The 20,594-nt window shown below is 35.3% G+C and overlaps 1 protein-coding gene across 8 annotated transcripts in view; it reads left to right on the plus strand.

The window, feature by feature from the left end:
• Positions 1 to 17,762, plus strand: part of zfh2 (Zn finger homeodomain 2) — a 69,807-nt gene extending 52,045 nt beyond the window's left edge. For all 8 annotated transcript variants that reach the window (XM_073972075.1, XM_073972080.1, XM_073972077.1 and 5 more), the window contains 4 exons: positions 3,744 to 5,335; positions 5,663 to 5,803; positions 13,521 to 14,414; positions 14,828 to 17,762. In XM_073972075.1, the coding sequence (XP_073828176.1) occupies positions 3,744 to 5,335; positions 5,663 to 5,803; positions 13,521 to 14,414; positions 14,828 to 16,348 (4,148 nt within the window). In that variant the 3' untranslated portion in view covers positions 16,349 to 17,762. The remainder of the gene's footprint in view (positions 1 to 3,743; positions 5,336 to 5,662; positions 5,804 to 13,520; positions 14,415 to 14,827) is intronic.
• Positions 17,763 to 20,594: the final 2,832 nt, after the last annotated feature.

Below are 20,594 nucleotides of genomic sequence, written 5' to 3' on the forward strand. Positions count from 1 at the left end.
AATATATGGTTTACCATCGTGAAAGTTTAACTGCTTACTGTGATAACTTATAAGGGTAGGAAATTAAGAGTAATATTGAAATTACTATCATTTAAAAGATATGAAAATTAAAAAGCCTGTAATTCGCGAATTAATTAAAGTCGGTTGATGCGCATCCGATTTTGGATAAAGCGAATCAATCTCTTTCAATATTTATGCATATTTCGATGTTTCACTCAGCGGCCATTGTGTGCCGCCAGTTGCATCATGCACTGCAAAAAACCTTAAAGTTGGTAAAAGTCGCGCAATGTGCATACGATTTTGATGCGCATCCGGTTTCATCAGCGCCCATCAAAAATACGTAAATATACACCTATTTCAAATAGATTCTTCAAAAACCGCGGATGTGCCTCCACATTAAATTTTTGGCGAAATACCCATATTACTCGCGTATCTCTGTTTTTTTATGACACGTGTTTTCGCAAATATTATAATCGCGAGTAAAGGATTCCATTTATGTAAAAAATTTTAAAGAAAATAGCGGTTTAGTACGCGGATTTGTCAAAATATATTTTTGCTGAATTTCCGATTTTCAAGGTATCTTTATCCGCGGTTTTAGTAGATGAATTCGAACACGGAAGGCTTCATTAGAACCGTCGCTTAAAAAAAACTAAATTCACGCGGGTTTCAAAGGAAATTGAATGACAGTTGTAAATTTTACACGCAAAAAATATGTTTTGTAGAAAATTCACGCATGCAATTTTGGCCTTTCGACTCCAATTACTAAGATGCTGTAAGGAGCACACTCATGAGATATGCACCAAACGACGTAAAATCATGAGTTCTATAATCGTGTTATGAGTTTGGAATATTATCTTCTTGCGCGTACGGATTATTAAAAAAATTCAAAAAACCCCGAAATTCCGGCTTCAAAATGTCAGCATCAATTTTAGGTGGATGCAGTGGATATATCGAAAAATCATACACTGCTATCTTATTGCCCATGGAGTATTCTGTGATTCATTCTTTGGGAATAGGTCTATAAAATGTAAGGTTAAGCCAGAAATCGCATGGGAATATAAAAAAACTTGTTGGCTTCAACCCATTTTTAGCCATTTTTCTACATTGATACCAAAACTGCTTCCACGAAAATTAATTTTAATGGTCGATGGGATCCCTCCTAAAACACTTCATTTTAAAGAATTGTAGTCATACTTTATAGAATATGTAAACAGTTCGCGAATTCTGAAAGGGTGAAACTCGGATTCATGGATTGCAAAACATTTTTGTTATTTACCATATGTTTTTAGATTTCCATCGTTTTTCTTAATAGGAGAGTTAGCGTACCACCTCCGAAATTCATGTCTACGCGAACCACGGCACATTCCAACAAATTTCATGTATATCGGTTCGTTAGTTTTTAAGATATAACATATTTAAAAAGTGGCCGTGGTCAGGACTTTGGACCCCACCTTTGCAAATTAATGTACAAGCCGATGCGTTCATAAGTTTAGCAAATATAAAGATTTTGAAATAATAGGCCCTCCAAAATTCATTAACAAATATATAGCCATGGAACATTTTCTGAAAATTTCATGAAATTAGATTCACTAGTTTTGGAAGATAATGTATTGAAAATAGTGGGCGTGGTCATAAGTTTTCAAAATATAACATATTTAAAAAGTGGACGTGGTTGGGCATTTTGGATGTGGGAAGGTACCTACGTTCTCCGAAATTCATAGAAATATACATTACCACGGGCAAAGCATGAACATTTTTGGCAGATTTCATGAAAAAAACGGTTCAGTAGTTTTGGAGATATAGCAGACAACTTTGTCTCGCACTTTAATTTTCAAACTGATACATCCGTGGTTTTTGCAAATATTTCATTTTAAGTTGCGTTTCTTTACTTGCCTGAGGATACCATTTTTACCAGTTTTAACCTGCAAAGCGTTTCTTGACCCCAAAAAGTGGTAAAACTGGAAACAATTTTTAAGAGAAATAGAGAGAGATTTTCGAAATTAGTTTGACTATTATTTAGCAATGAAGAAAGAAAAAATAAACAAAAACTAAACAAAAAAAGCGAGCGCTGACGAAACCAAATTAAAAGCAGTGAAAGAAGAGAAGAAAATTCAATTTGTATGTATGTTTTTGACATTGTTACCAGATTTATCATTTTTCCGTTCCTTTACTTTTCTGGTAAAACTGGCCATGGGAGAGAAATTTTGAGAGTTTTTTTTTTAACAAAGTACCATTAGCAAAGTAAAGGAACAAAGCTTTAATAATAAAATTAATAAAATGGCATAAGAAAGTTAGCCCGCTCCTCCGAAATTTAAAGAAATATGTAGCCTATTTTCACCATTCTCTGAAAATGTCGGGAAAATCGGTTTAGCCGTTTTTTAATTCTATATGGAACATATAATCGATTTGGTCCATGCTCGTAATAATTCTACCAGGCATAGAATAGTTTTAATATGGACTATATCGGTCCATTCTTTTCGATGATACTTTGAACATTTGTTCTAAAGTACTTCCTGTGGTCCTGTTTACAGCGATATTATGACTTTCTTGGAGAAGTCAATGCTTTCTGACATAATAGTTCAATAGATCTAAATTCGAAGATGACTAAAATGGTTGGAGGGCGCCATGATTATTGAAAGGAATGACTCCAAAAATAAATCGACTTTTAAAATAAGTATGTCGGCCAATTCCTTCTGGTACCTTATCTGCAAAAGTTAAAACATTTTACGATTTAATCTAAATCAAATTTACGCCGACAATCGTTAAGAGAACTTCAGACATTTTGGAGTAGATTTAGCCATCTCGGTCTGGTTGGTTGGAGCGTACCAAAAATTCTCAAACGGATCAAGGGATTCGGTCCAATCTTAGATCATGTTCGAAGATGTGCCAATCGAGTACCTCCCCTACAAATGTTCAAAACTCTTCGCTTAAATACTGCGTCCGATAACTCTCGAAGACAGTAATCGATTTGGTCCAACATCGTAATATTTCCATTAGCCATCGGTCTACTACTGCAAGTAGCACTTAAATACTAGCTCTCGAATCGCTTTGAACACTTTACGACGGTGCGCGTTATACTCAGTTTCCGACAATTTGGAGTCAATTTAGCCCTGTCGATCCGTCAGTCTGGCTGGCTGCTTGAACCGCACGATAACTCTCGAACGGAGTAACCGATTCGGTCCAAATTTTGTACATTCTTATATTTTCACTAAACTTAGTTTATGTTCGAAAATGGACCATATTGGTCCATTCCTTCTGGTATTTGCGCTCTAAAGTTAAAAAATATACCGATTTGATCCAAACTTCACCGCAATAAATCTAAAAAAATAGATAAGGATGGAATATACACTATATGTGTTCCTTTGGGTAGCTCCCACACAAAATTTCCTATTATGATGGTAAATTTTTGGAGTGGCAATTCAATACTTCCTGAAATAATGAACCAAGGGCCGTAAAAAAACAGTCAGCACCAATTAAAGTAACTGATGGGCACGATAACTTAGGTAATGAGTATCCAATTTGACCGAAACTTTGTACATCGGAAAATTTCTTCCCCTCCTAGAGGGTTTATATCATTTCACCAAATTATCTTGAAATCATGGTGGTGTAGTATATCATTAGGTGGCCCCGCACGCCTTTGATCCTTTCTTAGGTTAATACTTATGTATTTGTGATAAATTATTTTCAATTGAATGCATAGTAAAAGTGTATCTCCGATATGTTTTTTTTATTTTATTTTACAGAAAACATTGGAGCATGTCAGCTGAACAACTTTGAAAAAGTAGACGTTTCTAATTCGGCTTGCCGGTCTAGCCCCTTTCAAAGTAATAAAATCAAGGATGCCGGAGAAGCGACGTATTCTTGTGACTATTGTGGGTTTTGTGCAAATTCAAGTAAGGATATTCAAATTCACATGACATTGGAACACCAGAACAAAGAATCTTTAGAATTTAAAGTATTATCGCCAAATAACACCAACGATCTATTAGATTCAAATGAGTTACAAAATAGAGCTTTAGAAGAAAAAATGAATAAAGAACAAAGTGTCAGTTTTCAAGCCGACAAACTTGAATATCCCGGAACGTTGATGCAATGTCCACTGTGTCAAGAGAATTTCTTCAATTTATTTAGTTTTGATAGTCACTTGAAAAATGTCCACAACATCGACAGAGATGGTTTAATACGTCTCATAATCCAATTGCGGACACTGATGTCAAAAGAAAATGGGGAGAATTTTCTGAGTGAAAACAGAAAGACCCCAATACCACCAGTGATCGAAAAACACATTGTAGATACCAATGTAAATGATACAAACATAACGTCGTCATCGCCATCACCATCGGAAGTTCATCGTTGTCAGAAATGTGACTGTAGCTTTCGCCAAGAGCAGCAATTGCTTTTACATGCTCAACAACTGAAACATTATACGCTGGAAGATGGAGAGTATCTGTGTTTAGCATCCAACAACATTTTGAATGCCTGCCATTTACGTTTTCCCACACCGATTTCTATGTTTAGCCATTATCACGATAAACATATAAATCTCATAATATCAGATCGTCATGTTTACAAGTATCGTTGCAAACAGTGTTCGCTGGCATTCAAGACACGAGAGAAATTGTCAACTCACCTTATGTACCACACCTTCCGTGATACAACCAAATGTCGAAAATGTATGCGAAATTTTCGTTCAATACACGCTCTCCATTCCCATATGCAACTCTGTCATGGTGAGAATAAAGAATCACTTCTCTACGCTGAGAATGTTATCCACAACACAATACACAAGCCTGATTTGGAAGCAGATATAAGTAGTAGTTCTAGTAGTATTCACACAATCGAAGAAGCGATACCATGTAGTTCGACTTCAAGTCGATTGGAAAAGCCAAGAGAAAAGGGATTGGTTGTTAGTTTGCCTGCAGAACCCGAGGAAAACACAAGAAAGCCCATGGAGGTGGAGACAATTCAAAATGCAGAAAGATGTGAACCGGTAGACAATGCAAATACAAATCTACACAGTTTACAACAAATTGCAACGGCGGCAGCTGCCTCTGGTTTGGTCCTGAATCCTGTTGAAATGTTAAACATAATACAATTTCATCATCTGATGTCCTTGAATATAATGAATTTATCGCCACCACTTGTGCTAGACAGCGGTAAGGCAGCAAGTGGAATTGAAAGGGCAGGTACTATGAAAACTGAAGTTCGACTGGATGCTCCCAAGGAGAATACCATAGCGCCTGCTGCGCCGAAGACGCCAACAACAGCACCCCTTCTGGGGGAAGATCAAACCCAACGACATAAACGTGGTGGTCAGTCTGCCTCCATGTCGCAGGTAAGAATTGAAATGGCATTTTTAAGTGCGATTGTATATCCACAAAAATATTTATTTAAGATAGAAATGATGAATTGTTCGAAAGCATACGCTCGTGTTTATCCAAAACTATAGCTTACTGCAATGAAGTCATAACCAACTTTAAATAACATTCTTTATATTTACTTCAATAAACTAAATCACAAGCTGAGTTAAAAAATTTGAAATTGCAAATTTATAATAACACACTGGAACCAAAAAAAAAAAAAGAAAAAAATGCACACACAAATACTTTGTTAACCAATCTTGTTAATAAAAGTTTATATTTTTCTTTATTTATTTTAACAGATGTACTGCAGCCATAAGCGTGCGCGTACGAGAATAACAAATGACCAACTTAAGATCTTGAGGTCCCATTTCGATATAAATAATTCGCCTAGTGAAGAAAACATTGCTGAAATGTCTAGGGAATCCAATTTACCAATAAAGGTATTTTAATAATTGAGTGTTTTTCATTTTATTAATGTATCAAAATATTAATACATATATAGATAAGTTATATAGTTACAGTGTATATATGTATACAGTCGAAATCGCTTATAACGTCGGTCAAGGGACCGACCAAAATCGGACGCTATAAGCGATAGTCGTTATAAACGATACTTATGAAAGAGGTGGAATTATATTATGTATAGTGACTTTTGGGTATAAATACGTTGTTTTATTACTCTTTCATCTATATACATACGTATGAAAAATAACGAAATTAAATACATTCTTCAGCAGATATATTACGTAAATATAACATATGGTTCCCTTTAAAATAGTCTGTCATTTTAGTTTGGGCTTGTGAATTCCAGATCTGAGTTTTGAAAGGTTTTTTTTGAAACACATTCTTTGCTTGTAAAATCTTCTGTGTAAATAAAATTTTGAAGAGTTTCTACAGCTAGACACGCCTTTGACCCTGACTATAATTGAAATTCTGGTTTTGTAGTATTCTCAATTTTTTCGTTAGAATTGCCTTCATCTTCCAATATTATGTCGTCATTATACGTGGCAGATGTGAAAACATTGTCATCGGTGGCAACTTATTCATCAACATCTTCTACGTGCTGGGAGAAATGAGAATGAAGAATTAGCAATGAAAGAAGACGTTAAATTTTCCCACGCTTCATCTAACAATAACACGGCATCCAACATATTTTATTTCGTACTTTGAGGTCAGGATAGTGGATATTTTCCGATTCTAGAATGCGATTTGACTGATTTTATTACATCTTGGTCCATGGATTGTAAAAAGGTGTGACATTGGGTGGCAAAAACTCAAGCTTAATTGACTTGAAAGCGCCTCCATGTCAGTCGTAATTCAGTTGTCCAACCCCATCTTCGAACTTGTTGCGCATATGTTTGGTATTTTGTAGTTGTCTGAGTCTCAAAAAAAAAAAAAAAAATATACATACAAAAAAACTATTGATACACATTTTTCTTTTCGTATGGTTCGACGTTATAACCGATAGCAAAATTCAAATATTTCACAAAAATCCGACGTAACAACCGACATGACGCTATAAGCGATGACGTTATAGTCGATATTTATTTGTGTGGAATATAAAGGGCAGAAATTCGGGACTTTTGGATTTCGACGTTATAAGCGATATGACGTTATAAACGACGACGTTATAAGCGATTTCGACTGTATATATGAAAGTAAGGCTTACACACCTTAAAAAGTAATATTTGTAAACAGTGATCGTCGAAATGAACATTACGCTTAATATTAATGTGTATATTTCAATGTTAAACAAATATAAAATTGCCCGCTACTTCGCATGCAGAAAGGGAATAAAAAAAACAAATAAACAATATTTGAGATGACCATTCAGTACTTTTCGTACACATAAGTACGAATTTCCAAAAAAAAACTCAATACTATACTCCAACAGTAATCATTATTACAAATGGCAGGATTCCAGCTCCACCCGTTCTCCAAAATTCATATTGTACTAAATTTAGTACCATTTAGTAATTTTCATATAAACAAGTACGAATTTGTTTAATACAAATTGTACCCTATTAAGTACCTTTTAGTACTTTTCGTACCCTTTTAGTTCGCAGACACAGCCAAACACAACTTACTCAAAATTTCAAGTTTTCAGCTTCAGCGGTTTCATCTGGACGATGATCTGTCAGTCACTCATCACTAAGCTCTTTCATTTATTAAGAGGATAAATGTAAAACATGGACCTAGGTTGACGATTTTTAGTGAAGGAGTTTCGTGGCCACTGAAGATTCAAATGTCAAATTACAGCTAGTTCGATTTTTGGTGGAGAAGTTTCGTGAGCAAAGAGAACCTCAAATCCTCAAAATACCGAAAATCGGGAGGAACCGTTGTATGGGGGCTATACCATGGACCTATATTGACGATTTTTGGTGGATAAGTTTTGTGGCCACTGAGAACTTCAAATGCCAAATTACTGCTAGTATGGTTAAAAATAGTAGCTAAAATTCTCAAAATACCGAAAATCGGGAGGTATCGTTATATGGGGACTATACCAAAACATAGACCTATGTTGACGATTTTTGTATGGAGAAGTTTCGTGAACACTGAGAACTTCAATTGTCAAATTACAGCTAGTTCGGTAAAAAATTGTAGCCAAAATTCCCAAAATACCGAAAATCGGGAGGTAATGTTATATGGGGGCTATACCAAAACATGGACCTATGCCCATCATTTTTGGAATATAAGTTTGTTGATCACTAGGAATCCTAAATGTCAAATTAAAGCTAATTCGGTTTGAAAATGTGACTAAAAACGTCAAAATACCTGAAATCGGGCAGTACCGTTATATGGAGGCTATACCAAAACGTGGACCGATATAGCCCATCATCGAACTTGACATGCCTGCAAACAAAAAACATATCTTCTCAAAATTTCAGCGTCCTATCTCCATTTTTGTGGGTGCTAGAGTGATTACCACAGACGGACGGACGGACATGTACAAACGGAAAAACAATCTTAAATATTTGAATTTGAAATCCGTTTTTTTTTTGTTCTTTCAACGCAACACGCACACGCAGTTAATTAGGTAATGCCATTAAACCAAAACGAAGGCATATTTATGTATATGTTGTTATATATCGACGCCTCCAAACAATAGTATGCTAAGTCGACTTAGCATGTTTTCAAGTTCTTTACATTTTTATATTTAACGTCCTTTAACTTAAATTCTGTAAAATTTTGGTAATAATCGGACAATCCGAACAAAAGTTATAAACAAATATTTACTTAGCATAGTACTGAAGGTCAAAGAAATTTGAAAACTTTTAGAGCTTGTCCTGCAAAACTCACTGTTCAGAATTAGCAAACTATTATTTGAAGGTGTCGAGCGTCCTTTAACTTAAATTCTGTCAAATTTTGGTAATGATCGGTCAATCCGAACAGAAGTTATAAACAAATATTGACTTAGCATAGTACTGAAGTTCAAAAAAATTTCCACACTTTGAAAACTTCTCCTGCAAAACTCACTTTTTAGACTTAGCATACTATTATTTGGAGGTGTCGATATGTTGGCAATATCAGCCATTTTGGATTGGCAGTTTGTTTTTGACAGATAAAAATGTTAAGGTAAGATCACATTGGGCAAATATTTATTCCAGCTACAGGAAGTGTGCGCTTACTGAGAGCAAGTCAGCGTAAATAATGCATTGAAATGTATGCTAACTTGCCCTCAGAAGAGCTAAGAACGAAACAAGTGCGTCAACTGAAGGTTTTTGGTGCATTATGAAGGTGACGTGGTGCATTATGAATTCTTGAAACAAGCACGTACGGGCAATTAATAATACTACTTATACGCCGTTTGCACGAAGCAATTCGTCAGAAATGCACAGAATTATGCAAAACCCAATCATGCATTTTACACCATAATAAAGCACCAGTTGACAAATCGATGCTTGTGGGTCAGTTTTTGGTCAAAATCAAACCCGTTATCATGCCTCTACGACCGTATTCACTGGACTTGGCATCGCTGACTTTTTCCTCTTCCCAAATCTAAAGACATCGATGAAAAGAAAACGCTTTAATACGATTGAGGAGAAAAAAAAACAACAACAACATATGAAAGTACTATGCTCTTCCACCACGCGAAATGAAGAATATCGTTTTCTTTATATTGGAAGTATAGCAAAATATGAACATTTACTGCGTGATGGTTTTCAACCCATTGAGTTACAGTACAGTGCATCTATACCAATGTTCAGCAATAGAAGACCCTTTTGTAATTGTGTGTGTAAACTTTTTCACACTGACAATAAAAAAAGAGAATGTTTCTCAAATAAGAATATTCAAAATATGCATTAAAAAACAAACCAAACTTTCCAGTATTGTAGATTTTTACTACACGCATTTATTTATAATTGAATTAACTACGAAAAAATTGTATTATTATATTATATTTTTCGAATATTCGCCACAAGTTTCGAAAACGATATCATTGTCGAAGGTTTGACATTTTTTTTTTCTTCACAAGAAAAATGGCTTCGGATTTTTTTTTTTTGTTTCAAAAAATAATTTTATGTTATAAAATTCCCATTTGCATTTTTTTAAATAATTTCGATATAAATGCTACCTATAATATGAACAATAAGTGTTGATAAAGACAAATTCAATTAAATAAAACTCTCACAAGACAACAATGTTTATCAAGTTACATATCGAATCGCAAACATAACAAAGAAATAAAGGCGAAAAAGCTACATAACAGAAATATCAAGAAACTCCACCAAATATGTTTTTGCCACTATCGTAAAAACTATCGTCAAATCAATGCATTCTCCTGTGTCGTTCTCGAACAAAATATACGCAAAGCTATCGAGTAATATTCGAAAACGATATCGTTTTCGATAGCAACGGTATGGTGGGTTCGAAGCAAACATATCGTTAATGATATAAATTTATATCAATGGTAGGCAACATATTTTTCAAGTGCATACTTTAGGGGGTGTCATTGTGTGAGTGCATGTTTTTTTAATTAGTTGAATTATGTGTGTGAGAAATTTTTTCACACACAATTACAAAAGTGACTCACATTGCGAGCATTGATTTATATCGAATTTATTTGAAAAATGCAAATGGGAATTTTATACAAACAACATAAAATTATTTTTTGAAGCAAAAAAATATTTCCAGTGTAAAAGAAGAAAAAACATTCAGCAAATGTTCGAAAATGATATCGGTTTTGAACTTTTGGCGAACAAACGAAAAAAAACCTTTGCCAATCGTTCGAAAATGATATCGTTTTCGAAGCTTGTGGCGAACATTCGAAAATTACATTCGGTAATTACAAAATACGTCTGTATTGTGTGCCGAGGGCTGATCTACCCACAATTCTCCGTATCCATGTTTTATAACTATATCGGATACTAATACTTTCTATGAGAGCTATATAAAAACGTGGTCATATATCGACAATTCTTTGCAAAGAAAACTATATACCGAATTTTACCCATTCCTGTAGGATAATGGGACTAAATCTTTATAAATGCAGAAAATAGAGCGGTACCGTTTTTTGAGGCTATATCAAGACGTGGACCTATCCCCAGAAATTTTTCGGGGAAAGGTTTTGTATCCCCAAAGATACCTTCTAAATACCGAAAATCGAGGGATACCGTTCTATGGGAGCTACTAAAAACGAAGACTAAATTCCGATTTTCACCATTTCGGTGTGATAATGAGGATTTTATCTTAAAATACGTTAAATAAATAAATGTGGGGGTTATTCCAAAACATGGATCTATGTCCAAAATTTTTGGTAGATAAGTTTCGTTGCCACCAGTAACCCTGACTACCAAACTATAGCTAATGTCATCTGAAAATGTGGTTAAAAACGTCAAAACATCAAAAATTGGGTGGTACCGTTATATGGGGGCTATACCAAACGTGGACCGATATAGCCCATCATAGAACTGACTTACCTACAAATGAAAGACGTATATTTCCAAAATTTCAGCGTCCTATCTCTATTTTTTTGGATGCTAGAGTGATTACAACAGACGGACGGACATGCGTTGATCGACTCAGGATTTTATCCCGATCAAGGATTTATATACTTTATAGGGTCTCAAATGATTATTTCAATGCGTTACAAACGGAAATGTTTCGAGGATTGTACTGATGTAAGCGCGCTAATATTAACTGCTCTTTGTAGTAACCCTTCCATTTTCATTCAAGGAAAGGGAGAACGACTAATTGGCATATAGTCTTTAGGAAACGCAGACAGGCCTTAAAAATCTCCGTCATGATTGTTAACACCAACCGGTCTCGGCGATTTGTAAGGTTCAAAGCTGTTAATCGCCCATTGAATTCTTTTGGAGGCTTATTATACTATCAGCTATTCATCCTCTACAGTGCGATAATCAGACTCTGGAACCGGAGAAGTAGATCCCTGATAGTAGATTCAGAGTCCGCAGTCCAGAGTTAGTCCGCTTAATACTACCTATGCATCTGGGACCCTTGCGAAACCTAGTCACTTTGTTTATCTCTCTATAAACTCACTAAAGCTGACCCAAGACTCAGAACTGAGTTCCAAAGCGGTTGGGATTTCCTCCCAGGAGTTGGGAGAGTATTGGAAAGAACATCAGAGCTCTCTCTATTTCTTCACTGGACCTGGACCATTTTTTGAAGCAGTCAGCCCTCGGAATTAGTCCCATTCCGTTTTCCTGGAATTTCTATGGGCACTGTATTTGACCCCCAGTATAGAAATTTATAGAAGTATCATCCTATGATCGGAGGAAGAACACTTTTCAGATAATCTCCAATTCTTTATATAATATAAAAGTTAAAATAGATAAAGAAATCCTACGAACACGAAAAAATTAAGAACTTAAAAGTTCGGAGGGAACCAGTGACAATAAATCGCATTTGAATATACTTATACCCATGAGAGATGCTTTGATCGATGCCACCGATTGCACTGAGATAGAGAAAGCCACTGTGTTGGTGTCTACTGTGATAGTTTAGATGTCATCTGAATGAAGATTATAGTGCCTTCCAAGCTGAGATATTTGCATTAAAACAAGCCTCAGATTTGTTAAAAGGTATCGAAAGTGCCCTAAACAATACCGGAACTACGCATGATGATAGAAGCTCTCAAATCATCTATCATGCAATCTGTGACGGTTCAAAAAGCACTAGGTTCTTTGAAATTGGACCTGACAATATGTTAATTACCAGGCCATTATAACATCAATAAGACCACAAGTATACCACTTTGTCCGCATTATAGAAAAGCGATATCACGAGAAGCCAAGCAATATTTTGCTTATTGAACCAAGATTCCTGGTTTCAAAAGCGACATGTCCAAGCCTCTCTAGTCGCAGAACTAAGTCCCAAAAGAACCTGAAACCTAGTTTGTCTTCAAAATAGGAGAAAAACACCATTGATTACTGGCGGCTTTGCGAAATCGAAAAAGAAATTGAAACAATGTCGCTGCTTTCGCGTAAGAGACTGTAACCTTATTACATTTTCCAAGAGTTGAAGAGGGTTACAGCGAATTTCATAAGTACCAATCCTTTTTTAAACCTCAATTTTAATATTGAGTTTCATTAACGTAAAATTTATGAATTTCTTCATTAAAACAATGAAAGTTCTTCATTTATGCAATGAAACTAAGAAAGTATTTGTTTGCATTTACGAAACCCGTTCATTGATGCCACGAAGCATTTTTCTTTTAGTGTAGCGGAGGAACTGTTCTAAATAACAGCTACGCGCTGAGGCGCTGATGGTTCGTATGTTGTAGTTTGTAAATTTGAAATTGATGAGTAAAATTTATGAATTTGTTCATTAAAACAATGAAAGTTCTTCATTTATGCAATGAAACTAAGAAAGTATTTGTTTGCATTTACGAAACCCGTTCATTGATGCCACGAAGCATTTTTCTTTTAGTGTAGCGGAGGAACTGTTCTAAATAACAGCTACGCGCTGAGGCGCTGATGGTTCGTATGTTGTAGTTTGTAAATTTGAAATTGATGAGGAAAATTGAAACAATTTTCAAGGCGGATATAACACATATTATCTTCCACGAAACATTCACTAAATGATCCTTTAATACAAAATTGTTGTTAGGCTAATTATTTATTCTGTTACTTTCTATTATTATAGAATTCCAATGTTACGTATGCATCATAATTCAATAACTTCTTGTTGTTTCAGGTCATAAAACACTGGTTCCGCAATACACTTTTCAAGGAACGTCAACGAAACAAAGACTCGCCATACAATTTTAACAATCCACCTTCGACCACGTTGAATATTGAAGAATACGAGAAGAATGTCCAGGCAAAATTAGATGCTGCGGAAGATTTTTCATGTCACAACAACAATGTTCCGCAATCCCCAATCGAAGATAGAATTAACATTGCCGGTTATCTGCCAAGTCATCACAGCCATACACAGGAAGATATGATGGCAAAAGAGAGACAACAAGCGGCTAATCCAAATTCACCGAATAACAAACAAGGCGAATGCCATGAGACAAACATTTCAAACGACAGTTCCTATGGAAATGAAAGTGTAATTAATAAAACAATATCACCAGCTCAGTATGAATCGATGTGTTTGAGTAACAATTCGGAAAATTTAAATTGCGACAAATCGGAAAGTAACAGTTCTGAGACATCGAGATCGCAAACGCCAAACAGCATTCAGGGATCGGCAATGTCGGCAAGTATGGTTGAAAACAACAATCAGCAAATGGAATGTGGGATGCAGGCTAAAATGGGGCCGCCAAAAGTACAACAAATAACGGCTAATGCATGTAACAATCCTGGTGATCGGGCAGCCGCTGCTACCACCACTGTCTCTCTGCTGCAATCGAATAATCGATTTGATAAGGTGGCACGATCACCACATTATGAAAGTGCATCGAATACCATAATTTCATGCAACTCTGGAGGCAAGCGGGCAAATCGAACACGATTTACCGACTATCAAATTAAGGTGCTGCAGGAGTTTTTCGAAAACAATTCATATCCCAAGGACAGTGATTTGGAGTATTTGAGCAAGTTGCTGTTGCTATCGCCACGTGTAATTGTTGTGTGGTTTCAGGTAAGTTGACACACATTAGGATGGGGTGATTTGAACACCTTATTGGGCCCTTCGCATTTCTGATTCCTGGATGAAAATCGATCATCCCGATTTTAAAGTTTTTATCGACTTTTGAGATTTTCGATCCAACAATAAGAGCAAATATGTGGCCAAGACAATAATTAGGAACTCTCTAGGACATCGCAAAATCATTGGAATGCTCCTTCAGGCAGTTTTGGCCTTGTGGATACAAAACTTCAAGGCATAATCGGGAGGCTCGATTATCACCGTATACATATGGTTTAGTGGACCTTTTCGCTCAGTACAGTCCCAGGAATCAGAAGCGTTAAGGGCCAATAAAATCGCCCCGGCCTAATACATATACATAATAATGATTTAAAAATACCATTCTAACATATTTCTATTTATTCCAGAATGCCCGTCAAAAGCAACGCAAAATATATGAGAATCAGCCAAATAATGCTCCCTGTGACACTGAGGAGAAAAAACAAAACATAAACTACACCTGTAAAAGGTGTCATTTAGTCTTTCAGCGTTATTACGAATTGATTCGCCATCAGAAAAACCACTGCTTCAAGGAGGAGAACAATAAGCGCTCAGCAAAAGCCCAAAAAGCGGCGGCCCAAATTGCTCAGCATTTAAGTTCCGAAGATTCGAATTCTTCCATGGATGTTGGCAGTACCACATCATCATCTCTGCTGGCGCGACTGAGTCCCTTGGGGTCAACATCAAATTCCGCATCAGAATTCAGTCTTCGCAACAGCAAAGATCTTGTTGCAATATCTTCAAAAGCTAATGACATGGATTGTGATGAACTGATGACAATCAAATGCCAGAAATGCAATATGTCCTTCTCGGATCGGAATAAATTGCGACAGCATGAAATAATTCACTTGGCCGATTTTGGCTCTTCGAATTTGAAATCGCCTGACGTCAGTTCACACTTGAATGTTAATCCGTTTTGCAATCTATTACAACAACTTCACCAAAAGTCTTCTTTACCACAAGAAAACGATGGCGGCGAGTCTTCCAACAAAGCGTATGTCTGCAAGCGGAAATACTCCGACATGATATCGAATGAGGACAACTATTTTCCGACAAGCGACAACCTCCCCTCTACTCCATTCGACACAGCTAGTGCCAATCTTCCACTTCTTTGTCAAGAAATAAATCAACAACAACAAGTGGATCTGTCAAAATTGAGAGACAATGACTTTTTAATTCAATACTACGAGAGAAACAAACAAGTGAAGTATGCCAATTTTGAGCTTGCCGCCAATGCTAAGCCAAGCATTGAATTTTTATGGCAATATTACCAAATGATGGAGTCTTATAAACATTTCCAACTGGAACAGCATCAACAACAGCTGTTTGGTCGCAAGTTTCCTGAGAGTATGGGATTTTTGACATCCAACAATGGAACTCCCTCACCAACAATTGAGTCATGCCTCGTTGGAACACCACCGACAAAATCAAAATCTGCCGACAACTCTCAAAACGAGTATGATGAGAAAAATGTACGCTTGTTCGAGGAAAAAGATCGATCATCATCAGTGCGCCGCAGTCCAATGAGTGAAACAAATATAGAACAAAATTCGGAGACATCGGTACAACTTGATCAGTTGGATGGACCTCACGAAGTTGGTGATGGTGAATTTGATGAAAGTGATGGAGATTTGTCAAATTCAGAATTTGAAGATTACTGTTGTAGGCGGCCATCGTTAGATTATAGTTCATATGCAGATTCAAATAAGACTAAAGATCTTGCGAATGCGTCGAATGTTAAGAGCTCAAGGTCAGAACCGGAATCAGCACGATACCATCAAGATGAGTTATTTCTAAAAGATCGTGAATCTATGTCAACCAAAGTTCTCGAGATTAGTAATAGAGTTAAACACACACAGTTTTCAAATTACATGATTGAAGTGAATTAATTTCAAAAATATTGTGAAACATTTTCGAGGTCATTGTCCAGGTGGGGAGGAGGATGAAGAATTCTAAGTTATTATGATGGTGTTAAGGTAGATTAAATTTCTATGACGATCCAACATAAGATAAAGAGTTTCTCTTTTACTTTTTTAAAAGGCAATTCAGCTTAATCTCAGATTTGCTATTTAAATTTTTTAAACAAAAGGGGTTTTCTTTTAAATTGGTTGTGGTTAAATTGATTTACTTACGGGAAGAGCAGAGAATACAAAAGGCAGAGAATTCTCAAAACAAAAAAAAAATTAAAAACTTTCGTGGACGTATATGCAAAATCTAATACCATCTTCACATTGGTATTTGATTTTGCATATATGACCAGAAATTTCATATTGGGGTATTTTCATTTAGGGTATTTTAAGTCTATAGTTTCGGATTTCACTACATATCCTTAACTTCGTTCTGTTTTGTATAAAAACAAAAAAATAACCTCAATATTATATAGAATAAAATGTCCTTTTTCTCTAAGACGATTCGAAATTAAATTTGTTCGAATTACTACCAAATGCCTGTTCTAGAAAATTTTGCTTTGATTGAAAATTATTCACATTAATCAATAATTATCACTAAACAGAACTGTGGTACTAATTCCAACGAATTTGATTTCGATTTGCCACAGAGAAACAAAAAACTAATTATAGAAAATTTGGGTGTGATTGAAAATTATTCCCATTAATCAATAATTATCACTAAAAACTAATTATTTCAGGACTATGTCAATATAAAATTTGTTTCTATACAAAAAAGAACTAAACTAAAGATGTTGTTTCAAAATCCGAAACTATAGCTTTCTCTGCTCTTGACGCAAGCAAATTAACTTAACCACAACTAATTTAAAAACGTTTTGTTTTTAAATTTAAAACAAAACTGATTTTAAGCTGAAGTACTTTACAAATAAAAAATAAATAAAATTTTAAATTTGAATGTTTGGGGATTGATAATAAGAATGGCCGAATTCCCACGGTTTGGCGTAAAAGCAATGACTGAAAAAAATATTTTTGAAGAACTGTAGTTTGGTAGTAATTGGAACGAATTTGAATTCGAAACGTCGTTGTGAGCCAGGCCATAAACTTCTTTCTTAAATATTTCAAACTATTCATCATCATCAAGTGAGATTTATCTATACTCAAGTACCATGATCCTAACTTAGAATTTCTCACCCGCCCCATCCAGATTGGCTGTTGTTCTGTATATGTAATGTAAGTCATTTAAAAGCATCAACTGGAATGTCGTTGAAACACTTATAGTGTTTGTATATCTTGACAATATTGTAAGAGTTTGCTAGGAGTATTTTAAAACAAAATCAAAATTATTTTAAGGCTTCCTTTAATAATTTTAACAAATATATCGTCTCTGGAACCATAATTATAGAATGTGTGTTTTCATTTAAAAGCCAAGATTGAAATAAGGTAAGAACACGAATGTAAGTACATTAATATTAAAAGACAATATGTGGACGAAATGATCGCACCTCTACCATTAATTTTCGGTGAATACAAATTAATTTGGAAAAAATTACTTATTCAAAAGACTTTGAAATATGTTGAAAAATTCTTCGACTCTCATCAGATTAAGGTGGGTGTACTTTAAATTAACGTTTTGTTGGTATTCTTTAGTAACAACGTTAATCTGTTGGCGCAAACCGCCTTCATGCGTCAAAAAATTAAATCTTTCCGGTTTTCCCATCCAATTTGTTATTAAGTGCTCCTATTGTACGACATTCACAAAAATATATTTTCATTTCTTAGTTACTCCGAAAAAAATGGATTCTGTTAGTCATTCATTTCGATTTCACTTTTTAATCAATGTTCCAATTTACATTAGGCGAGTTTACTTGCGGCAATTGTCAGTTTGATGGAGAGAGAGGTGAGGCATATGGTAACCCTTTGCCTCTCAACACCCTCTCTCACCAACAAACTGACAATTGCCGCAAGTAAACTCGCCTAATGTAAATTGGGACAATGATATGAGATTTTCATCTTATCGGACATAATTCTTCTCTGTGGACATATTCTCGGACATAATTCTTCTGAATATCCTGGAAGAATATAGGGAGTTCCTTTCATGAGAAACCGGATTTCATCCTAACTATTTTAACCTGTTTAATATTCAACTACTTTAAAGTATACACTAATACCTCTAGGGACGTACGCAGGATTTCATTTCGGGGGCCCAACTTCACCAAAATCATGAAAATTTAAAATGTTGTTTAACGTTACGTTAAGCTATTTTAAGGGTCGTTGTTAGTTGCTTTATGAATTCTTGACACAAAGTATATAAGTTCAATAGAGAGAGTTCGAAATATTTAAGATAAAAATTTTAAAATTGGAATATAGAACCTAATGAAAATGAACCATATCGTAGCACGTATAGTCCCTTTACAAAGAGTTCTGAGAGCCTGGTTATGGTTCTGGTTCTGGGTTTTTTAACCACATTCGCTCTTAATTGACATTTTATGTTTTAATTTCCGAAGAGAATTGTCATTGTTTTCGCTTTCGCAAGATTTAGAATATTTCGAAGATCTTAGCATAATTTTTATGAATATCGGCTATAATAAGCAGGGATTTAATGCCGTGAAGGTTATAAAAAGTTAGTTTTTTTTCTTTACAATAAATATCGAGTTATCACACTCTAACTTCAGTCCCAAGTTTCAAAAATTTTTAATTGAAGAAATCTTTCACATTACCATCGTTGAAACCTTTTAATGGCATTTGGTACAACATAATCTGACATGGTATTTTATTTACTCAGCATTTTTTCTCTCTATAAAATAATTTTATTTATTAAAAATTAAAAATTTTCATAAATAATGGCCTTCGTCCTAAAAGGACAATAATAAATAATTTTATTATATTTATCTGAATAGACACTGCATCGGTGTCTTTAATTATTAAGTTCAACAACTGAGTTTAATAGAATTCAAACATTTTTTTATACCCTCCACCATAGTATGGAGGGTATATTAAGTTTGTTTTTCCGTTTGTAACGCATTGAAATACTCATTTGCGACCCTATAAAGTATATATATTCTTGATCAGGGTAAAATTCTAAGTCGATCTGAGCACGTCCGTCCGTCCGTCTGTGGTAATCACTCTAGCATCCACAAAAATGGAGATAGGACGCTGAAATTTTGGGAAAATGCGTCTTTTGTTTGCAGGCAGGCCAAGTTCGATGATGGGCTATATCGGTCCACGTTTTGGTATAGCCCCCATATAACGGTACCCCCCGATTTGCGGTATTTTGACGTTTTTAGCTAAATTTTTAGACCGATTTAGCTATAACTTGACATTTATGGTTCTAAAGTATCAATAAACTTATATAACAAAAGTTGTGGACATAGGTCCACGTTTTGGTATAGCCCCCATATAACGGTACCCCCCGATTTACGGTATTTTGACGTTTTTAGCTACATTTTCAGAGCGATTTGGCTATAATCTGACATTTAGGGTTCTTAAGTGTCAATAAACATATATAACAAAACTTGTGGGCATAGGTCCACGTTTTGGTATAGCCCCCATATAACGGTAACCCCCGATTTGCGGTATTTTGACGTTTTTAGCTACATTTTTAGACCGATTTAGCTATAATTTGACATTTAGGGTTCCTAAATATCAATAAACTTATATAACAAAAGTTGTGGACATAGGTCCACGTTTTGGTATAGCCCCCATATAACGGTACCCCCCGATATACGGTATTTTGACGTTTTTAGCTACAATATCAGACCGATGTAGCTAAATTTTGACATTTAGGGTTCTTAAGTGTTAATAAAATTATATATTAGGAGTTGTGGACATAGGTCCACGTTTTGGTATAGCCCCCATATAACGGTACCCCCCGATTTGCGGTATTTTGACGTTTTTAGCTACATTTTCAGACCGATGCAGCTATAATTTGATATTTAGGGTTCTTAAATGCCAGTTAACTTATATAACAAAAGTTGTGGACATAGGTCCACGTTTTGGTATAGCCCCCATATAACGGTAGCCCCCGATTTAAGGTATTTTGACGGTTTTAGCTTCATTTTCAGACCGATTTGGCTATATTTTGACATTTAGTGGTCTTAAGTGTCAATAAACATATATAACAAAACTTGTGGACATAGGTCCACGTTTTGGTATAGCCCCCATATAACGGTACCCCCCGATTTGCGGTATTTTGACGGTTTTAGCTACATTTTCAGACCGATTTGGCTAT

This window comes from Musca autumnalis, unplaced genomic scaffold, assembly GCF_047663935.1.
Source record: "Musca autumnalis isolate F117 unplaced genomic scaffold, ASM4766393v1 scaffold_3, whole genome shotgun sequence".
Taxonomy (NCBI): Eukaryota; Metazoa; Arthropoda; class Insecta; order Diptera; family Muscidae; genus Musca; species Musca autumnalis.